This window comes from Stegodyphus dumicola, chromosome 2, assembly GCF_044657685.1.
Source record: "Stegodyphus dumicola isolate Sdum_Otavi_A_Nest chromosome 2, ASM4465768v1".
Taxonomy (NCBI): domain Eukaryota; kingdom Metazoa; phylum Arthropoda; class Arachnida; order Araneae; family Eresidae; genus Stegodyphus; species Stegodyphus dumicola.
The window spans coordinates 229,444-252,225 of NC_140769.1; the positions used below are offsets into that span (position 1 = coordinate 229,444).

General features: G+C 34.4%; 1 protein-coding gene across 1 annotated transcript in view; it reads left to right on the plus strand.

The window, feature by feature from the left end:
- Positions 1 to 10,467: 10,467 nt before the first annotated feature.
- LOC118201760 (chymotrypsin-like elastase family member 2B) overlaps positions 10,468 to 22,782 on the plus strand; it is a 33,663-nt gene continuing 21,348 nt past the window's right edge. The window contains exons 1-3 of the mRNA XM_035373913.2: positions 10,468 to 10,619; positions 19,170 to 19,327; positions 22,221 to 22,458. Of these exons, the coding sequence (XP_035229804.1) occupies positions 10,565 to 10,619; positions 19,170 to 19,327; positions 22,221 to 22,458 (451 nt within the window). The 5' untranslated portion in view covers positions 10,468 to 10,564. The remainder of the gene's footprint in view (positions 10,620 to 19,169; positions 19,328 to 22,220; positions 22,459 to 22,782) is intronic.

Here is a 22,782-nt window from a genome sequence, read left to right on the forward strand (position 1 = left end):
ATATACAAAGGGAAGCATATTTTTTCAGGGGTAGTTCTAATATTTCTGAAATATTGGTTAATTAAATTGGTTATGGCCCGATAGTAGTAAATGTTCCTTCTCATGAGTTTTACGATTGGAACTTCCCCGAATGATGTAGTGTCCTATCTTTAGCACTGATCTGCAACATTAACGTTTTCTTTAAATGAATGTTGTTTTAGAGAATAACACGCGACAAACAAAATGAACAATAAGTTTTATTGAACCTTTGTAGAGAGACATTAGGTTATTTCGAAGCAGGAGGCAGGAAAAATGTGCTCTGCTCTAGCCGAGACTCGAACCACGACCCTCTCGAATGCGCTCCGAGCATGCTGACCCTTACACAACGAAGGCTTGCTGAGAAGGCGGGAGAAATACCTTATATACTCCCCCCTTTTAAAGGGCGAATGGGAATTAGGGGACCCAGTTGCCATGAGACTCGCCGGGACTCGAACCACGGAGCTCTCGAATACGCGTTGCGCTAAAATTAATCTTAGGAGATAATATAATCAATATTTCTTTAGTAACTAAATTATTATTAACTTACTTTACAGCAATTGCGCAAGTAGTAGAATAACTCTATTTCGCACTACGTGAATTTAAGATCATACAACATTTGATATACTTATATATATATATATATATATATATACGTTTGGTGCGGCCGATTGCCACCAAAAAGGAAGGTGCACAACTGCATCCTATAACTGTCTTATATACCAAATTTCAACTACTTGTTTTTGAGTTATGCGAGATACATACATACGTACAGACGCCACGAAAAAATCTCTTCTGAATCCATTTTAAATCAGTTTTATAATTTTTTGGGGAAAAAAAAGAGTCCTTTATTTTGTCCGTACGTACAGACTTCACGCAAAAACATCGTTCAATTCCATTCGATAGCGGCCAAAATAGATATTTTCGTCGAAATATGGTACCTGGAATTTTTCGTGATTACAATGCCTTCTTTACTTCGTACAAGGAAGTAAAAATGAATTCCAGACTAATTTAAATAAATTACAGACTCTTGAAAACCGAGTTAACACGCGCACAACCAGACACATCGAAACTGGAAAAGTCCAGACGAAAAAGTATATCTCCAACGTTTTGACTATAATTTTACAGTCTGCAAATTTCGTTAAATCACTAAAATCACCAACAGAAATTGTTTGCCTAAGAATTATTATCCAAACACATTTCACTAGCTTCTTGGGACAGCGAGGTAAACTAGGCGTTAAAACGAGCAGGTTCCAACGGAGAAAAATTCGCTGCAGATACCGCGTTCGTATCCATTTACACTCGCGCACAAAAACACTAAATCACCGTAGAAAAGCAGTTAAAAACTTTATCGCAGTAGAAAACCACACTCGCAAAAACAGAGAAGTAAAACGCTAACATAACTGAAACAGTAGGTGGCACCGTCGGACATCATTCCACGGAGTATCTTATAAGGTATTTCTCCCGCCTTCGTGGTGTAGTTGTCAGCACACTGAGCCGCAACACTGTGGTTTAGTAACAGGTTTTGAATAAAGCAGTAATGCACCCTCTAGTGGTGAATTTTGAAACTGCCCTGGTCAATTTCTTTTCTAATCACTCATTGAGTCACCTAAAATTTCTTAGCTTTCTGATCAATTTTTATGGTTGTAAGAAGCTGGGAACAGAACTTTAAGGTATCCGACCTCGTACAAAAGACGATTTTCGGTCAAAATTTCGATTTTTACTTTATTACATTATGTTAAAGAAGTTTTAGTCTTTAGCTATTAAATACAAGTTTTTGCTTGTTGATAGGTTAATTAGAACTGAAGTTATAAGCATTTTTCTGTAACTGAATAAACCGGAAGTTCCAATATTCTAGGCCGGAAGTGAGCGTTTAAATAGATATACCTATTTAGAAACTTTATTTATCATCAAGGTTTTGTAAATTATAAACCTGCGTACTAATTTTAGATATTTTGTAATACATTTTAAGAATCTGTTGTTAGTTTTTTCCCTTAATTTCGTATTTAGTTTGGCGCAGAGGGTATTCAGACGTTGAATGTGTGTGTTGCTGCTTTGTCGATTAGCGTTGACAAAGTGCTTGATTTGAAAGCTATGTCACATTTTTGCATCATTTGCAACAAAATAAACAGAATGGCATGCAATCTTCAGCACGACATATGAAGCGTGATATAATTTTTCTGCAAATTATAAAGAAGCAGCTTCGGGTATGGAAGCAGTTGGTGCTTATTCCCTGCTTGAATGATCTATTACATTACGAAAGCTGAAGTACAGGGAGTATTACGAGGATGGGGATTCTAAGGGGTTTTTAATTGTAAAAGGTATATATGGTAAAGATTCGGTCAAGAAAGTGGAATGCATTGAACATGTACAGAAAAGGGTTGGTAGCGGACTACGAAAAGTAAAAACCTCCGCTCCTAAATTGAAAGGAAAAGGTAAACTGACTGATTCTTTTATTGATAAAATGCAGAATTAGGGATTGCAATTAGGAGTAATGTTTGAAACTTAATTGAGATGCAGCAGGTTGTACTAACTGCTTGTTCTATTGTAGCTCTTCCTCGAAGCCAATGCCCTCCTCAATAATCAATGAATTGGTGTAACTATGAATGTGTGATTGCAGAAATCAGGAGAAAAATCAGAAAGAAAAAAATTAGGCAAAAACCTCTGGTATATCAATATATATTTTGAATTTAATTATACCTACATATATGGAGTTGACTACATAAACAAGAGTTATTAAAAAGTGTCTACATGCAAAACTCAAAATATCAAGGAACGTTTTAATGGCATTTTATTGCAAATTGTTCCGAAAGAAACATTCATAAACTTGCGAAAATTAATGTTTGGAGCAAATGTAAGTGTTGTGTTATTTAATGATGGATTTATAGGTTTGCTTGAAGCATTTTCAAGGTTAGGTATGTGCCCTGAATTTTACACTGAGCAGGGAATTCGAAAACTTGATAAAGTGCAAAATCATGACTTTTGGTGGCATTTCACAAGTTTTACAAAAACCCAAAGAAAAAATTACGCTTTGTTCGAAAGAAAAGATGCAAAGTGTGGGAAGAAAAAAACAAGGTGTTAAGTTACAAAGCAGGGGAATTCTAATTTATCAGGGTTGCTTCTTTCACTAAGAAATTATTTTATGAAAACTTTAAACTTGTTTTCTGAAAAATGTTTTTTCTGTAAATATTGCCAATGGTCACAGCCATAACTCAAAATTTTATGGGTAAAATTTAATGATACTTTCGATACATGTTTCATATAATCTGATGCATGCTCTGAAGCAAAAGATTTTAGAAATATTAATTAGAAATTGAATTGTTACTTTTTATTTTTAGATTTTGGATGCAATAATAGGAAAATATACAGTAAATACTATACATTTTGACATATCCTCAAGAATATATAAATATTTCAAAATTATTTTGCTTCATTGCATACAAAACAAGTGTAAATATAAATACAAATTAAAAAAACTGCATATTTAGATATACATTGTTCACCGTGGTTGTTGCCGTAAAGGCAAAATTTAAGCAAAAATTATCCTTTTTTTCATTATTTTTCAAAATTAAAATTACTTAGCATTACGTTTTAAATTGTTTTCACTCATTAATATGCTTATCTTCAAATTAATATGTTTATAGTTAAAATAAAAACCATTTTTAAAAAAATGGTACCCGAACGAAGTCGGATACATGTAGGCGTCCTGTATACTTAAGAATTCCCCTAACTTCTAAAGATTAACTAAACTAATAATAAATATTATGAAAACATTGCTTTAAACAGAAGTTTATTGGTTTTTTTTTTCTTTAATAAAGATATGCAGAATGCCCCTGACTTCTAAAGACTATACATTTAGCCCTTTCGACCCGATTTTTTTCATTATTAAAATTTAACTGTGATAAGTAGTTTAATGTTGACATACTGAAAGAAGTGTAATATGAGTTTAAAGTCTTTAACTTTTTCCGTTTCCTGGAAATCTCCTGGGACAATATGTCCCAATTGTCTAGGATATTAATCTTTCTCAGAAAACAAAACTAAACTTTACGGTAATATATCATGCGGATATTACAAAACGTAAACTCTGTTGCATGCACTAGATCATATATAACAAAAATTTTCATTTATGTTTCATAAACACAAACATAATATATCAGCATGTAGTAATTTGATCATTGGTGGGACATATTAACCCACAACAAAAATAATTTATTCAAAATTTCTTAAATCCGACATTAAAAATGTTAAATTACTACTTAAATAAGAACAAGAACTATGCCTTAAATATAATTCTACTTCTGTAAAATTTAAAAACAAAAAATCGAAACTTGAGTAATTGGCGTACTTGAAAACATAAATGCACCACCATCTGCAATCTAAAAGTGTTGCCAGGTTTCTTTAGTCACATATTTGTTCCCAATTCCTTAAAAACACTGCAAATGTAAAAACCCATTTAAAAGTGGGTTTTATTTACCCAATAGGGCTTGAAATCTAATCGCTGGGACGTTTGTGCCTATTAGGACCGAAAGAGTTAAAACTGGGTACCACATAACAAGCTATCCTCAACAGCACATCAAAAGAAACATTTCCGAGAATTTTTTTTTTCAGGTTATCTGATTAACTGATTCATGCAAAAACCAATTTCTTTGGAGAAATTGTATGAGGAACAAAAAGTTCCGTTTAAAAAAAAAAATGTGTAGCTAGCTGGGACGCAGGCTACAGTGAAACATGTTTCAGCTAAGAACTTATAGTGGTAGAAGAAAGAGGAGCTCTTTTCCCAGAAAAGTTTATTCTAGGCTGCTCCTGCATCATTAGATGCTCCTGCATCATTAGATTTGATAATCCCATTACTTTTATGACTAAACTGATAATAAGTGTCACAAAGAATTTATTTGAGACAGAAATTTATTACTTAATACATATATGGTAAGAATATTATCCTATTTTAATAATTTCTAAACAAGAAGTTTGAAGAAAATCTCATTTACTGCAAGTAATGAAGCATCAATTTATGCATCAGAGGTGTTGCGCTTGTCATGCGAGAAAAATATCGCTAAAATTGCTCACATCAGAGATGGGTACAGGTTGAAGCTGTGCAACCATGTAGGTATATTAGGTATCACTGGGGTTTTGCTAATTGCTAAGCTTTCACCCCTATTTAGAATTCTGAGGTCTTTGGTTCGATTCCAGGCGTATTTGTCATCTTGCCTGCTTCCAAAAATCCTAATGTCTCTACAGCGGCGCCTGAACTAAAAGGATGTCGGATGATGGTTCTCCTCACCCAGGATTTGGCGATTGGGTCCCCTAAAAACCCCAGTCGCTCTTTAAAAAGGGAAGTATATAAGGTATTTCTCCCGGCTGCATGCTATGCTTTCGTGGTGTAGTGGTCAGCACACTGAGTCGGTATTTCAGAGGTTCGTGGTTCGATTCCCGGCGAAGGCGGTTGCTAATTTTTCATCTTGCCTGCTTCCAAATATCCTAATGTCTCTACAACTAACTCTGGAAAGTGTCTCATGGTCATGATCATTAATGCAGAAGTACCTACAAACTTTGCAGATAGTGACGATGTTCAGGAAGAAGTCGTAAAGTGGTTGAGAAAGCAAGCCAAAGAATTTTATGTAGCTGGGTATTGAAACACTGATAAAACGATTGGGACCAGTGGGGTATAAATATTTATGAAAATAAGGTTGAGAAACAAAATATTTTTTTCGGTGGATATCTCCATAAGGTTATTTTGTAAGTGCCTTTTGTCACTTACTTCTTGATTTAGGTTCGTAATATTACTTCCGTAAGAACACTTCCGTTTACAGAGAGAGAAAAATGTAGAAAATTCTCTTCTTATTTGATAATGTAACATTAATAAACTACTCTTGATCGATTTACTCTGTACCGACTCTGTAACATTAATAAACTACTGTTGATCGATTTTTATGTACAAATCAATAGATTCAGCATTTTAATTGTGCAATCAAAAGATTGCTGTTTTGTTCCTTCTTCTTCCTTTTATTTTACTATTTAGCCAAAAGGGCAGCTCAGAATGGCTATTAATTTCGTTTTGGCATTTTGCGTTGATTTACTTTCTGCATTGATTCCCTTTTCAGACTGTTGCCACCAAATACGAGGGCATTTCGAAAAATAAAGATTCAGCGTACGCCAGAGGAAAAGAAAAGTTTTGGTGAGCAAGTTGGCAACATAGGTTAGCTTTCTCCTCGCGGTCGTTCGGCATTTCAACGTTGATTCTGGTTGGAGTAGATCGTGTTTAAAATGACTGCGCCGATTCAGAAACCCACCAAATGCAAAGTGCGCTCCGTCATACGTTTTCTTCATGCAAAAGGTCAGCGACCAGCGGATATTCACAAAGAAATTGTTTCTGTTTTTGGGAACATTATGAATCGACAAAATGTAACGAAAGGGTGTCGCCATTTCTCTGAAGGTAGGACCGATGTTCATGACGAACAAAGAACAGGTCGGCCATCTGTGATCTGATGCCCTTCTTCAGAGAACAGAAGAAGCAATTCGTGCGAATAGACGTCTCAGATTGAAAGAATTGCATCAGATCATACCGGAAGTGTCAATGACAACTCTTTATGAAGTTGTGACTGTCAAGTTATGTTACAGGAAATTGTGTGCGCGCTGCGTTCCAACAGGCGGCAACCTTCTATGACTGTGGGATACAAAAGCTTGTGCACTGACTTAACAAATGTTTGGATAACGGGGGTGATTATGTCGAAAAATAATAAATAATCCAGTTAATAGCATGTAATTGACGTTTTCTAAATAAGTGGTTTTTTTTTTTTTTTTTTTTTTTTTTTTTTTTTTTTTTTTTAAGGAATGCGAGCCATTGTATCTTTACTTTTCGAAATGCCCTTGTATTTACAGCCCTGTAAGATGTATTTTTGTGCATTCTGAGTTATCAAATGAATGAGATGTAACGCTATTAAGTGAACCTAGCGCCAGAGTGTCGTTATGGTAAATAACTATAGTGAATTTTTAAAGAGTGCATTTATTCTATCGTAGTTCATGCGCTAATGACAAAGCAGATTTAATTCAATTCAATAAGTTTAAATGAAATGCAGGAAAAACTGAGTATGATGTAATATGATTTACAAGGAAGTCCTGTGGTGTACACATCAGATTAACAAGATTTAAAATTAAGTTCTTAATTTTTCTTTTTCACTCTTTATTTTTGCAAACGTAAATTTTTAATTGCTAGTTTTTCTTTACAACTTCAAAAGATATTTTTCCCTTTTCTTGGTTTTACATATATAAATTTTTATTTTAAATGTTTTCTTATTTTTCCAAGTCACATTTTTTATTTATGTTTTAATTTTTTTGTGTAAATATTTATCGATATTACATTTCCAATTCACTAAAAGTAAACTTTGACATAATTCTTTGTCTATGACATTTAAGTTGGAATTTACATGAATATCAATCTGTAGTTTAAAATCGGCTTAAACAAATGCTCGTTTTATGCAGATTATTTGGAACACATATCCCAAAATGGTACATTACTTATTTTTGCGTTACTAATTCTTGGTTGGAAATACCTCTCTTTTAAAACATGTAACATAAACGGGCTATCACTTTTCAAATTTGTGCTACCAAATATTATCTTCCTGTATTATATTCAGAGAAATTAAAGCACGAAGAATCTGCATGAGCGTATGCATCTTTCTCGTATTATGAAAAAACAACGGTTAAATTTTCTCAAATTATCATGCAGTATTACAATATCTCACAGTAGTTATCTTTCAACTACTCAAATGTCCAATAGAACGTAATTCAAAACAGCTAAAGAACGCGAATTCGCTACAATCAACAAGAGCAGTTTTCTAAACAACAACAAACTAAGCAACTACTGCAAACTGAGATGTTTTCCTCCTTTTATAAGATTTTAAAATCACGCGCTAGAATTTTCCAGTACTTTCTCGAAATCAAAAAGAGATATTTATTTATTTAATGCACGCGCTCTTGTATTTTCAATTTTCCTGCTTAGCTTTCTTTTAATATTCGTCACGCGCTGCACTGCGCGAGAAATAAAACCATTTAATTTATAATTGAACTAACATTAGCTTTTTAAATACCAAATTCGTAACACTGCCCCCTTCCCAAGGACTGCACGTCCCGGGCAGTAAAATCCCTGGACAGGAAGCTAAACTTACAACTGTGGCATACATGCATTAATAAGCATTACATTACAATAATGAACAACATGAATAATAAATGCAATAAATAAAACAAATCAAATGCTATCAAATACAAATCAAATACTAAATGCAAATCAAATACTAAATACAAATCAAATAAAATATACATTTAAAAACAAAAAGGACCATGGTCTTATACTATTTACAATTATTTACATTACGTACTATGGCCATAGTAATGAGCTAACCTGTCGTAATGAACGACTTTAGGTTTAGAGTTCGAAGACTTACGAATCCGAACCACGACGTCATTCAGCCTATTTAGGATTGTGTACGGGCCATCCCAAGGTGATTGTAATTTCGGACAAAGTCCTTTCCGTCGAGTCGGATTCCACAACCACACCTTGTCTCCTTCGTGGAATTGATGTTCAGTAGCTCTTGTGTCGTAGCGGGTCTTCATCTTCTCTGTCGCCAAGTTGACTCTCTGTCGCAAAGTTGTGCATCACTTCAAACCGGGCCTGGAGATCTTGAATATATTCCTCAGACGATGAAGGAGAATCCGGAGGGCGACCAAACAATAGATCACAAGGCAGATGAAGTTACAGTAGCTGAGGTGAGTATCATCACCTCAGCTACTGTAACAGCCTCTTGATCAGGAATAGGATACGCTTCAGGCCACTTGGTGAAGTAATCAATGACAACGAGTATGTATTTGTTACCATCAGCAGTTCGTGGCAGAGGTCCCAAGATGTCAAAGGCGATACGTTCAAACGGCGCACCTACGTTGTAATATTGCAGCTTGCCTCGGCTGCGTTTCCTTGGTCCATTCCGACCTGCACAGGCATCGCAAGATCGGCACCACTTTTGCACGTCATCCTTTGCATTATTCCAGTAAAAGCGCTCACGAACTCTCTGTAAGGTCTTCATAATTCCAAAGTGACCTCCTGTAGGGCTGTTATGTAGTTCTTTGAGGACATCAGGAATCCGGGATCTTGGAAGTCTTCGCGATAACAAAAATAACTAACAAATATAACCCCTTCTTTTATTATTGCGAATTAAATCATGTTTAATCCATTCTAGAATTTATTCGAGGCAATAAGTGTTTAAGATTTACTTCATAATTTTCAATACAGACATCTTGAGTTTTAAAGTATTTTTGCCTTGTCGTGAAGTGAAAACTGAATTAATTGAATGAGAAATACTGAATCGTCTGTGAAAAACTGTTTCTTTATTGTTGTTGTTGTTCTTTGCTTAATTTCTTTTATACATCGTTTTAGATTTATTATACTATTTGAATAGAACATGTGGCAACGATCAGATAACTCTTAAAATGATATAAATTTTGGCTTTCTTAGTTAAAAAATGAACGAAATGTAACACTGTTAAGTTTTAGGGCCGGAGTGTCGCTATGATAAACAAATAGAGTGAATGATAAAGAGTGCATTTATTCCATCGTGGTTTATGCGATATCGACGAAATAGATTTAACTCAATCCAATAAGTTTAAATGAAATGCAAGAAAAAATGCGTGTAATTTAATATTCCATACAAGGAAGTCCTGTGGTGCGCACATCAGATTTTTGTAATTTATTCTAAAATTTTCTAAGAAAAATAGAAGGATATTTATAATTCTTTTACAGTCTATATGATTCGTGAATAAAAATTCATCTTATCTTTTCTTTCTCATTTCTTCTCAATTCATAAGCGAAATTTGTTTTTTTTTTTTTTTTTTTAATGTTGAATTCTAACACATTTTCGCTTTTTATTCGAAGTATATCTTAGCTAAGTTCTTTCCTAATTAGAAAAGGCCCACCAGCGGCCGAGCGGTAAAGTCGCTGAACACTGGTAGTTCGGTCCGAGGTTCGAATCCCGCGAACGGGCTGGCTGCATGGGTGTTTTCGTGGTTTTCCCCATGTGTGACGTGTATACGAGCCAGTTTCCCTTAGAAAGTCCTCCACGAAGGCATCCCTCCCCTTAGGCAGATAGCCCTAGTGTGCTTTGCCATAATTAAAAATACACCACCACATCCTTATTAGAAATAAAATATTTCAATCAAATTTTCAGAAAGGCTATCGGCGCTGATAATTCAATGACTCAATCAAAATTTTAAAATTGCTAGTACGTAAGTGTTTTAGCGCTCATTTTTTTATTACGCACAATCTGGAATTCTTAAAAAAAAAGTAAATATTAATATCACTGACGTAATATCTCCTTTAAACACCAGTGATTTAGGATACAAACAAATCTTATGGAAATATTATGATAATTGTGCTTGCAGGTGAAGTTTTTCTCTAAGCCCAAGATAAATTTGAGAATTTACCATCTGGAAAGATAAAATTTTGCGTGCTTACTAATGTAAAGACATACGGAGGCGAGCCGAAGTTAAGACGGGCCGCAAACATGTTAGAGATGAGGTGGATTTTTGTAGCTGTCGCTCTCTTCGGAGCTTTCGCATGTAAGTTCTGTTTTCTGGAAGAATTATTTTTAAACTTCTGCTATTTACTACGATTTCACTACTAGCTTTAAAATATAAATATTGTCATACGATTTTATTTAATGTTAATTTTTACTTTGTTTATGTAAATCCTGAAACTAATTTTTAACATTTTTATATTTTACCCGAACGATATTTAAAAAAAAATTTTTTTTTAGAAAATTTTCACACACAAACAGAATTTCAGATAAAAATGAGATAACTACTTTGTTTAAATAAGAGCCAGTTAAAAAAATAAATAAAATGAAATTTAAAAAATGCAGAATTTTGAATTTTCAACGGTAAAACTTATCGAAAATAATAGCTGTTTTTGTTGAATGCTAGAAACGCGTGTAGGGTCGTTAGTTTTGTCGATGCGGGAGACATGAAAAATGAGCAATGCCCCCACTCCGACTCGAATCTGGACCTCTGGAATACGCGCCAAGTGTGCTAACTGCTACACCAGGAAGGCGTGCTGGTGGGTGAAAATACCTTATATACTCCCCATTTTAAAGGATGACTGGGGATTAGGGCACACAATCGCCAGATCCTGGTGGTGAAGAATCATCATTCACCACCTTTTAGTTCGGACGCCACTGTATTAGTTTTTTCCCCGATCCGGAAGACGTGAAAAATGCGCCGGAAGTCGAACCTGGACCTCTCGAAGAGTGAGTGTGCTAACTGTTACACTAAGTAGGTAACCATTACACCACGTAGGTAACCGTTACACCATGTAGGCTGGACTAAGAGAGGAAAGGTATTTCCTTAAGAAAAATATATTAAGAAGTACGCTTTTGTGATTGCGATCACACAGAAGGAAAATTGAGTTTTTAAAAGCTATAAAAATAATGGGATATAAAAAGAGCAGAGCATAGCTCACATCAATTTAAATTTTGAAAAACACTTCTGGAAAAGACAAAACTAGTTCATAGAAACAGTTGAAAGGAACTTTATCATGAAACTGGGATTTTTTGGGGTCAGTTTTCTCAAAAACTGAAGATAATTTGTTCATAGAATAAAAGTATATTTAAAAAGCTGAAATCTTTTACGATCTACTCCCTCTGCCCGGTAAAAATGGCCGAGAAATTTGAAGAAACTTAAAAGTATAATTTGTTTCTCCCGCCTTCTTATCATGCTTTTGTAGTGTAGTGTCTGCACGTTGACTCGTATTCCAGAGGTCCGTGGTTCGATTCCCATCGAAGGCGTTGCTCATATTTCATGACTCCTGCTTTCAAAAATTACTTAATATCTCTACACTGGCGCCCGAATTAAAAGGATGTTGGATGATGATTCTCCTCACCCAGGATTTAGTGATTGGGTCCCCTAAAACACCAGTTGCCCTTTAAAAAGGGGAGTATATAAGGTATTTCTCCCGCCTTTTTCATGTAGTGGTATTCCTATACGTTTCGCCTGAGCATTTCAGTTTAAAGCCTTAAGAGAAATACGAAAGTAGAGTAATGATACAGTATAAGTCAACAGACAAAGACGACGACTTTGTTACTGTTTCGAATGGCCTGACACTTGCAAGTAATACATTCGTCTGAAACGTCCCATGTCCCATTGGTCATTTAGCCTTTTTACCTCTGAGAACATTGCCTAAGATGCCCTTAGAGGACATTTAATTTTACACCGTAAGAACGGGGTACATCTCCGGACGCCCTAGCTCTGCAGCTCCCCCTTAGTTAATGCAAGAACCCCAGTAGATGGATCAGAGGGTCTCTGACCCTGTTCCATTATCGATGAGTCTCTCGACAGGGCTTTTGGCTTGCCTATATTTCAAGTGGCCGCACACTGCACAGACACTATACACTTCCGAAAATCCAAGCCTGCTCAGGGATTCAAATTTGGTCTCAACGATATGGCAGGTAGCAGAGCTGCCGCTAAATTGAACAAAAAGAGAGAGAGTGTATGTGATGATGGAAAAGTCTCGAGGGCTCTCTGTCTAAGGAGAGGGATGCCTTCGTGAAGGACTTTCTAAGGGCAACTGGCTCGTATACACATTAGACATGGGGAAAACCCCGAAAACGCCCATGCAGTCAGCCCGTTCACGGGATTCGAACCTCGGACCCAACTACTATTGTTCAGAGACCTTGCCGCTGGTGACCCAAAGAAGAGAGAGGTTCAGTGGAATTATTTCAGAGAATTCTGAATAATTCCGTTAACTAAATGAGCGCATTTATAAAAGGGTTCGATTCCTTTCATTAAAATGAAAATATTTTGTTTTAATCATACATATCTACCAACCTGTATACGATAAATGCTACAATTTCTTTAAACAACTGAAACTGATTTTGTTTCCAAACAGATTAACGGTCCCGACGTACCCCAAGTTAGAGGCATCGAAAGATTTACGAGTATTAGAGTCAATTATTAAAATTAATTTTTAAACAAGCAGTATATGAATAAACTGAGAAAATCTGCAAAAGACTGGGCAAATGAAAATTAGGGAAGAAGTTGAAAAACAAATTGAAGAATATTTTGATTATAGGGTTTAGATTTACATAAATTACAACCCTATTTTGGAAAATCTCGAAATTGTATCCTTACTTATCGAGGAAGCTGTTTCTCGAATTTACGATTACAATAAAATTTCCCAAATGAGTTTCTCAAAACTCTATAGAAACTTTTTCTTATAATTTAATATTAAATTTTTCTCGCAAATTCTTCAGCAGGCTTATACTGTTAAAAAAATGAGGGCGAAAACCTTATACTTCTTCAAATTCTTCAAAATTCAAAGGTTAAATTAATCATTGAAGAGTTTAAATTTTGATACCAACATATTGACCAAATAATGCGTCCGAATTTTGAAATGTTCTAGAAAATTGTTTTGGAAGTTTTGAGCTAATTTGTCGAAGTTTGGCTGTTTTTCAAATATTGTTCAATTTTTTTATTTAATTTTTTGTTATTCAATTTATTTATTTTGAAATATTCTGCAAATAATGTTTCGGAAATCTGGACCTAATGTTTCGAAGTTTGGCTGTTTTTCAAATATTGTTCATTTTTTTTTATTTTTCAAATTTTAGTTATTCAATTTATTTATTTTGAAATATTCTGCAAATAATGTTTCGGAAATTTGGACTTAATGTTTCGAAGTTTGGCTGTTTTTCAAATATTGTTCATTTTTTTTTATTTTTCAATTTTTTGTTGTTCAATTTATTTATTTTGAAATGTTCTGGAAATAATGTTTCGGAAATTTGGACTTAATGTTTCGAAGTTTGGCTGTTTTTCAAATATTGTTCTGTTTTTCAAATGTTGTTCAATTTTTTTTTTATTTTTCAATTTTTTGTTATTCAATTTATTTATTTTGAAATGTTCTGTAAGTAATGTTTCGGAAATTTGGACTTAATGTTTCGAAGTTTGGAGGTTTTTCAAATATTGTTCAATTTTTTTAGTTATTTTCCAGTTAACGATACTGAGAGCTTTTTAGATCAAAAGGTTGAATCCTTCATTATTAGCAGGACTAATATTTTAAATGATTCCTAATCAGATTCTTAAATGGATGTAATGAAATCTCGAGCCAGTTTTCTAGGAAACAATTTTACTGTGGAGAGAGACGGTCATTTTCTTTCTTTGTTCTTTTTGCAAACAAGGGATATTAATTTCGTTTTGGCGTTTTGCGTTGATTCACTATAAACGGCGAATCACTTTTTAAATTGTTGCCACTGAATATTAGAGCCCTGTATTATATTTAAAGAAATTAATTAATGAAGAATCTGCATAAGTGGTTATGTGTTTCTTGCATTGTGATAAAACAGCGGTACATGGAACCATCCAATTTTAAATAATGTACGTCTCCACGAATAATGTACGAATAATGTCTCCACGAATAATGTACGTCTACGATTATGGATTTCTGGAAGCCCGATTTTGGAATTTGGAACTTGTTTTATTACCTATTTCATATTTTATAAAACATCTATGAGTTTTTCATCAAGAAACTCAATGATTTCAATGCGAGCAATGGCAACACTGTACCGAAGAGAAAACATTTTTATCTCCAAGGCGTGATCGGGAAATTTTAAAGATATGATCTTTTAAATATTTTGCGATATTGCTGTAGAATCGAATTTTATAGTTTATGTGCGAATAACATGATATTTATTAAATAAAGGCAACATACAAAGCGTTTTAACAAAGCGCCCCTTTGGATATAATATAAAATCCGAAAGCATTCGAAATTTTTTATTGAAATCATGGCGGGTTTTAATACAAAGTGATTCTCTTTCCCTGATTCAGAAAACCAGTTTTTCAGAGAAGGTTATTATTGCAGCTCTGGAGTTATTAAAACCCTGCAGGATATTAAAATCCACATTCATTTTTCTTGCATTTTTAAATACTATTGAAATTTTTGATATGAGAGTTTGGTTTGGTTTATTAAGGCAAAGTACACTAGTGCTATTTGCCTAAGGCGAGGAATGCCTGCATGGAGGACCTTCTAAGGAAAACTGACTCGTATACACGTTACACATGGGAAAACAACGAAAACGCCCGTGCAACCAGCCCTATCGCCTTGATTGGAACCCAGGTCGGAACTACCAGTGTTAATCGATTTTACCGCTTGGCCGCTGGTGGGCTTTGGAAACAGCTGATGCTTTAATGAACATGAGTCTTTACACAAATTTAAATAACAGTTCAGAAAGGAAATATTTCATAGGAAGAAAATCTTGTTTGCATTTGAAACAGAGATCTTTCATTTCCAAAAGCACAAGGGACAAAAAGGTTTTTCTCAGGCATACTCACAGAATTAAAATTAATCAAATTTGAGCATATTCTAAATTAACTACAATTTTGTCCGGACAGTGCAATTTTAAGACTACTCGGATTATGCAGAGATACTGACGAATGTTTTATTGCAAGAATTGTAAACAGAAATGCGGCCCAGAATTTCTCAAGAAAGATTGGTGAAACTTTAGGGGGATTTCCGCTAAATTTCATGGTTCGATACTAGCCAATTTTCACGGTGGACTGGAAAATACAAAAGCATCACTACCTAACTTAATTGTGTAAGCCGCGTTTTACACTTTCATTCCTTAAAAAATAAAATTTAGGGGGGAAAGGGAAAGTGAGAGAGGAAAGAAAAGAAAAGAAAAGGAGTATTGAAAAGCAGTTTTTCATCTGTGATATTATAAAACAGCAGAGATAGGCTTTTGTTTGCTTTTAAATGACTTTGATGATAATTTTGTTAAAATGATAATGTTTAAATGATAATTTTGTTTTAAAATCCCCCATTCATAAAAGTATTTCGATCCCCCCTCCAAATGATGGCCTCTAGCTGTCTGTAGGCGATAGCCACTACTAAGGCCGGAAGCGGTGGTCTTTTAATTATGAAAGCACCTAGTAGGTTGGCCACCTTTGTCTCCTATGGAGGTACGAACAAATTATATCCAAGCCTTGACCGGGATTCGAAGCCAGGTCCTAAACACTTTCCTGTCTGGGCGGCACTTGGATTTTCGTTACTTTTCTTAGTCAAAGAGTCTTTACAATCTTTTATGGTCAACAGAACTTGAATTTTAATTTCAGTTGAGTATGCTCAAAATTATTGCGTAAGGTAAAAAATATACTTTACATTTTATTGCACTTTTTTAAAAAGGCTGTGATTTGAAATGTTTTACTTTATTTTATTTCATCGATGATTCAAACACTTGAGTGAATGAGACATTTCTTTCAGGTTACGTTCAACAAAATACGCGTTTTATTTTGTTCCAAGAAATATTTTATCTATATATATAGAGAGATAAAATTCTGTTTGTTTATCCTCTACTCAGTCACTACTACAGCTATCGTCACCAAACTTTCTTACAATTCTTTTTCTGGGTCCTGGAAAAGGTTGACGTGTACTTTTTTCCACAAAAAGGTAGCTAAAATCAGAGATATTAATTAAGAACTCGGAAAAACGATCACTTTCGCCCTCATTTTTCCGAGTGGCAACAGTATCGCACGCTGGAGATGAACATCTGTTTTATTTCGAAAAGTGTTGCCACTGCTCGCTTTCAAATCGTAGAGTTTGTTAATAAAAAATTTCAAAGTTTTATGATGAAATAAAAATAGCATTCCCAAATATTAATTACATTATTCCCGATTGCAAAAATTCGTAGGAAGCCATTTCGACTATTCCCATCTTAGTCCGACTTTAATCAGCCGAAATATTAATTGAAAACTCTGAAAGCTCTAATTTTCGCACTCATTTATCCGAGTGGCAACAATATAGCGCGTTGGAGATTAAAATGCTTTACTTCGAAAATTGTTGCCACTGCTCACTTTTAAATCGTAGAGATTGTTAATCAAAAGTTTGTGATTTTTACAACAAAGAAGAATGCCTGTATGAATGCGTAATTTTTTTGTTCGCGTTATTGATTCCTGATAAATTTTTTGCCACATTTCATCGACTCAAATTGAATATAGGTGAAATATTGGATGGAACTTTAGCTTTTACGACCATTTGATTAGAAAGAGGAAAATCATTAAAAACTGCCTGCCATTGTTTCTGATATAATGAGAGAGAATTAGCTTATTTTTCCATGGAAAGTATTTATGCGAGCTCCATATCGCATCCGACTGAAAAATGTATGACTCTGAATCGTATTTTTTGCATCGTTATTAGAGAAAGGTTACAGGTTACCGTTTTCTGTGTTGTTACATGCATTACTCGCAATCTAACTTAACTGGAATCGCATACTTCGCTAGTTTTCAATAAGAAATACTTTCCAAAAGAAGAGCTTTTAAGATTATTTTATAAGGTATTCCTCCCATCTTCCTTCGTGGTGTAGTGGTTCTGCACGCTGGGCCGGTATTCCAGAGATCCGTGGTTCGATTCCCGGCGAATGTGGTTGCTAATTTTTCATCTCTCTGGCTTCCAAAAAATCCTAATTTCTCTGCAATTTCACTATCTTTTCTTAGTTCATCATATTGATGTTCAGCTTTCTTGAGATGATCTGCGCACCTTTTTTCTGTCTTTTTAGTTTTATTAAAAATCACTTTCTTCACAATTAAGCCTCATGAAATTCATCAACAGGATCACAAAGTATTTGAAATTGGAATTACCAATAGAGTATTAAATATTGCCATAATTTGTTTTATGCATTCGCCATATTAATTATTTATAAGGTATTTCTCCCGCCTTCCTAGCGTGCCTTCGTGGTGCAGTGGGTTTGCACGCTGGGCCGGTATTTCAGAGGTCCGTGGTTCAATTCCTAGCGAAGACTTTCCTAATTTTTCATCTTGCCTGCTTCCAAAAAATACCTAACGACTCAAAATCTTTAAAAATAATACATGGCGGTAACCAGGGCCGGATTTAGACTTAATAAGGCCCTAAGCTATTTGAGATATGGGACCCTTTATAAGTACAGATATTATACGTCAGTGCCCAATGTAAATTTTAGATTTTGTCTTCTAATAACCCAGTCACTAGTATAGCTATCGTCACCAATTTTTCTACAATTCTTTTCTGGGTCCTGGAAAAGCTCGGCGTCCATCTTCTTCTTCTTTAAAAAAAAAAAAAAAAAAAAAAAAAAACAAGTAGCTCAACTCAAAGATATGAATTCAAAACTCGGAAAAACGGTAATTTTCCCCCTCATTTTTACGAATGGCAACAGTCTCGCAAACTGGAGATGAAAATCTGCTTTATTTCGAAAGTTATTGCCACTGTTCGCTTTCAAATCCAAGAATTTGTTAATAAAAATTTCTAAGTTTTACGATGAAATCTAAATAGCATTGGCAAACATTAAATACATTATTCCCGATTTCAAAACGCTCATTTTCGCACTCGCTTTCCGAGTGGCAACACTCTCGGGCGTTGGAGATAAAAATGCTTTATTTCGAAAAGTGTTGCTATCGCTCGCTTTCAAATCGTAGAGTTTGTTAATCAAAAATTTGCAAGTTTTACAAAATCTATGCATATAAAGAAGAACGTCTGTTTGTATGATTTTGTGTGTTCGCGTTATTTATTTCTGATTAATTATGATAAATTTTTTGCGACATTTAATGGACTAAAATTGACATATTGATGTCCGCCGAAAACATCGTGGTAAAAAACATCGTGAGAGAAAAGAAAGCAAAGAGAAAACATCGTGGGAGAAAAGAAAGCAAAGAAGAAAACTTCGCAGTTCTAAAACATCGTGGTACAAAATATCGTGGTCGAAAATAAAGCGGTTTAAAACTTCGCAATTTAAAAACGTCGTCGTCGAAAATATCGTGGTAAAACTTAATGTACCCACAAATCATAGCGTGACTGATCGCACGCATGCGTTTTCAGGTTCTAAAAGCTGTAAACTCATTTTCGCATAATGATTTGGGAGCACAAGACGGAAAGATGGATTCTTTTAATTCTGTACTTCATAATTTTGAATGAACTAATAAATTTCTGCTGCAAAAATAAGAAGGATACTTAAGCATTTAAAATTGAAAGTGAGTAGGAAAATATATGGGAATTTAAGCACTTAAATTTGATGAAGCCTTTATGGATGTACAGTCGTAAATTATTTCTTATATCTTTTCAATGACTTCCTTTTCTTCTATCGCCATTTCTTTTTCTAGCTTCTGAGGACATAGATACGGAAGACTTTCAGTGCCACATATTATACGAATACGATGCTTCTACGAAAGGAACACTGTCCAGCCCGTTCTACGGAAAGAGGCCCGTCTACCATAATGGGTTATGGTGCGAATCCAGAATAAGAGCACCAGAAGGCTACGTAAGTTTCTAATACTATTTTACAAATTTTGGATCGAAAAATGATATTAAATCCTTTTGAGTCCCTTACCTCACAGCTTGCATTGCATGTAGTGAATTGTACGTTGAAGTATGTTATTTACTTGAATATTTGCACCTATTTTTCTAAGAATGTTTTAACTGCAAGAGTTATTAACAGTTATAGATTAAAATACGTATATATGCTATTATATTAAAACTCTGAAAATTAAGCAATTTTTTTTCTTTGTGTATATATATTCTAAATTAATTTAGATTAATTCTAAATTAATTAATCCATATATATTCTAAATTAATTTAGATTAAAGTAGCAGGTATCCGAGAGATATGACATATAATAATTAAATCCTTCCCTAATCGTCAACCGTACAAAAATCATTCCATGCCTCAAATAATACATATACAAATCCACTTTCTAATTCTAAATAAACTAGTGCCCATCAGCGGCCGAGCGGTATAGTCGCTAAACACTTGTAGTTCGACCAGGGTTCGATTTCAGGCGAACGGGGGCTATGTGTTTGCGTGGTTTTCTTCATTTATCCTCCACGAAGACATATCTCCTCTTAGGTGGATAGTCTTTGCGTATTTTTCCATAATTAAATAAACCCAATCAAGCCACTTAAACTAATTTAATAATCTTACTAATTTCACAGATGAATTTTCTTTAATCTTAGAATTCTAAATTATAACTGATAACGATACAATATTAAACTAAAATATTAATTACTACATCAGCTTGAAATCTGCAGAATAGACAGAGCAATTGTTTGCGGCCTAGCAGAACACTAATGTATATTTACAAATCAAGCTATTAAAGCTTGAAAACTGCCTGTCCACATAGATATTTAGAGATAGAGATAAAGCGCCTATACACGTAACTTCAGTAAATTTTCGCTCGCCTTGAGGTTTTCCAAAGAAGAAAGATAACTTACAGAAAAATAAATAAGTAAATAAATAAAATAGAACGTTTTCAGATTTTATATTACGTCCAAAGGGAATTTTATTTATTTATTTATTTATTTTTTTTTTTTTTGCGTTTTGTGTGTTACCTTTATTCTTACCATAAAACTCAGTTCAATGGCAATATCACAAAATAATTTTTAAAAAATGAGCAAATCTTAAGAATTTCCGGTTCACATTCTTGCGCGCTAGTGATAAAAATGTTATTTTTTCGTACAGTGTTGGCATTGCCAGCTTTGTAACCGTTGAGTTTGTTAACCAAAAATTTGTTCAAATTTTACAAAATAAAAAATCTATAATAATAAAAGCAAGTGTAATGTGTCTGTCTGTCTGTCTGTCTGACCGAGCTCTCCAGCCAAATCTATCGCACGCAGGGACCTGGAATTTTTTATACGGAAGCACAAAGGGGCTGGCCACCAGACCTCGAAGCCCGATTTTCGATTTTTGAATTAGAAAAATTTTAAAAAAATTATTTATAATTAATTAATCACGGTTTTTTTGACTCACTGATATTATTATTTGTTTTCAAATAACGTTCGATTGTAACAATTGATTTCTTTATTCTAGCGTTAGTTTGCTGTTTTGACGATACATTAAATCGATTAATTACAGTTCATTTCTTTTTTGTAGCTTGAGGGGGGGGGAAGAGAGAGAGACAGTCAACATGTCCTACACTACTATTCCTGCGCTATTCACTTATCTGCATTTTCTAAATGCACGGGCAACGCCGGGCGGGTACACCTAGTAGGTAATAAAACAAATTCCAAAGTTGCCCATATTCGGGTGGGGACGTACGTTATTCAAAATTGAATGACTCTAGGTACCTTTATTTTATCACAATGCGAGAAACATACATACATTTATGCATGCCCTTCATTATTTAATTTCTTTAGATACTATACAGGGCTGTAATATTTGGTGGCAACAGTTTGAAAAGTGAACCGACAATTAAAGTTTTCAACACAAAATGACAAAACGAAATTAAGAGCCCTTCTGGTTCGACGCCGTTTGAGCTAATTAAATTGGATCCAAGCTTACCAAGCCTAATTTAGACAGCTTTTTCCCTTTGGACGTAATATTTTAAGTTGTCAAAGTGCTTTTTATAAACTTCGATTCTTATACTGTTTTAACCCTTTGCGGCACAGTGTGTCCGGTCTACCCAAAAATTTCCTTCTGTACGCACAGAAAAATTGAATGGAAGAGGATTTATAGGTTACTATAGGTTACTCTGAACCTTCTTTATTTATAGTAGATGGCAGCTCAACACAAACCAGTCCATATATTTTAGGCATGTTTAGTTTTTTAAGACCCTCCTTTTTCAAAGAAATCTTCCAGATTTTTTTAGGGTATAAAAGGAACTGTTTAAAAAAAAATTCTATGTTATTTTTTTGAATGCATGCTAATCTCCTTATTCCATATTAGTTTTAAATTTTTACCTTGAAATCTTGCCTAAAATTAAACGGCGAACCCTAGGTGTGCCCAGAGTGGGTTCACCAATAATCTAGGACAACTGAGAGTCTATATTCTTTGCTTTTCCGCATCTTATCGGTCAGTTCATTGACAACAATGCTCGTTTCAGCACTCTTTTCGAAGCTCTTTTCAATCAGTGTGCCACTTTGGACACACCAACAGAATTAAAACGGTAAGTGTTATCTTCACAAAATTTTACTTGTGTACTCCTCTAGGCCTAATTAGACTGCCTACCTTTTTTTTTTAAACCAAAACTCCGACTAGGGTAGCGTGCCGGAAAGGGTTAAATTCATTTAATTTACATTTTTGGTGGAGCAGGTGTGCACGAAAGATCCAATATAAAATATAACATGTTAAGTCAAATTAAATCTTATACTCAGTGTTAGTATTGATGGTTAGATCAATTATTTTTATGTTAAATGTCACGCAAAGCTCTTCTATTTCAGAGAATTAAGCTCACTTTCAAGGACTTCGACATCGATCCTTCTAGTGGTTGTGTTCAAGATAAGCTGATAGTATACGGCAAGGATAAGCAGAGTATTTTGGCTATGCTCTGCGGATCTCAGTTGCCTCGACCTATCCTTTCCAATGAAGGAGAGAACGAAGTTCGATTTTTATTTCAGACTGACTACATGAGGGGAGGAAGAGGTTTCCTTATAGAATACGAAAGCTCGCCTTACATGAGTGAGTTAATTCATTTGCAAATTTTATGTTCAAAAGTATGCTAAGATATACTATGATATAATTTTCTTACATAGAATACCAACTAATAAATCGCCATTCCCAGTTAAATTAATATTTACAGTAAATTTTCATTAAAAGTGTCGGGATTAGAGAAATATTGTTACGTTTTTCTCTTCTGACGCCAGTTGTTACGGTTCTTTCTTATTCTGACACCAGTTGTTACGTTATTTTCTTCCTTCACGTTCGTTCGGGGTTCGTGTGGATTTGGAGTGAATAACGACGACACTTGATTAAGTATCGAAACACACTTTATTTACCGATATT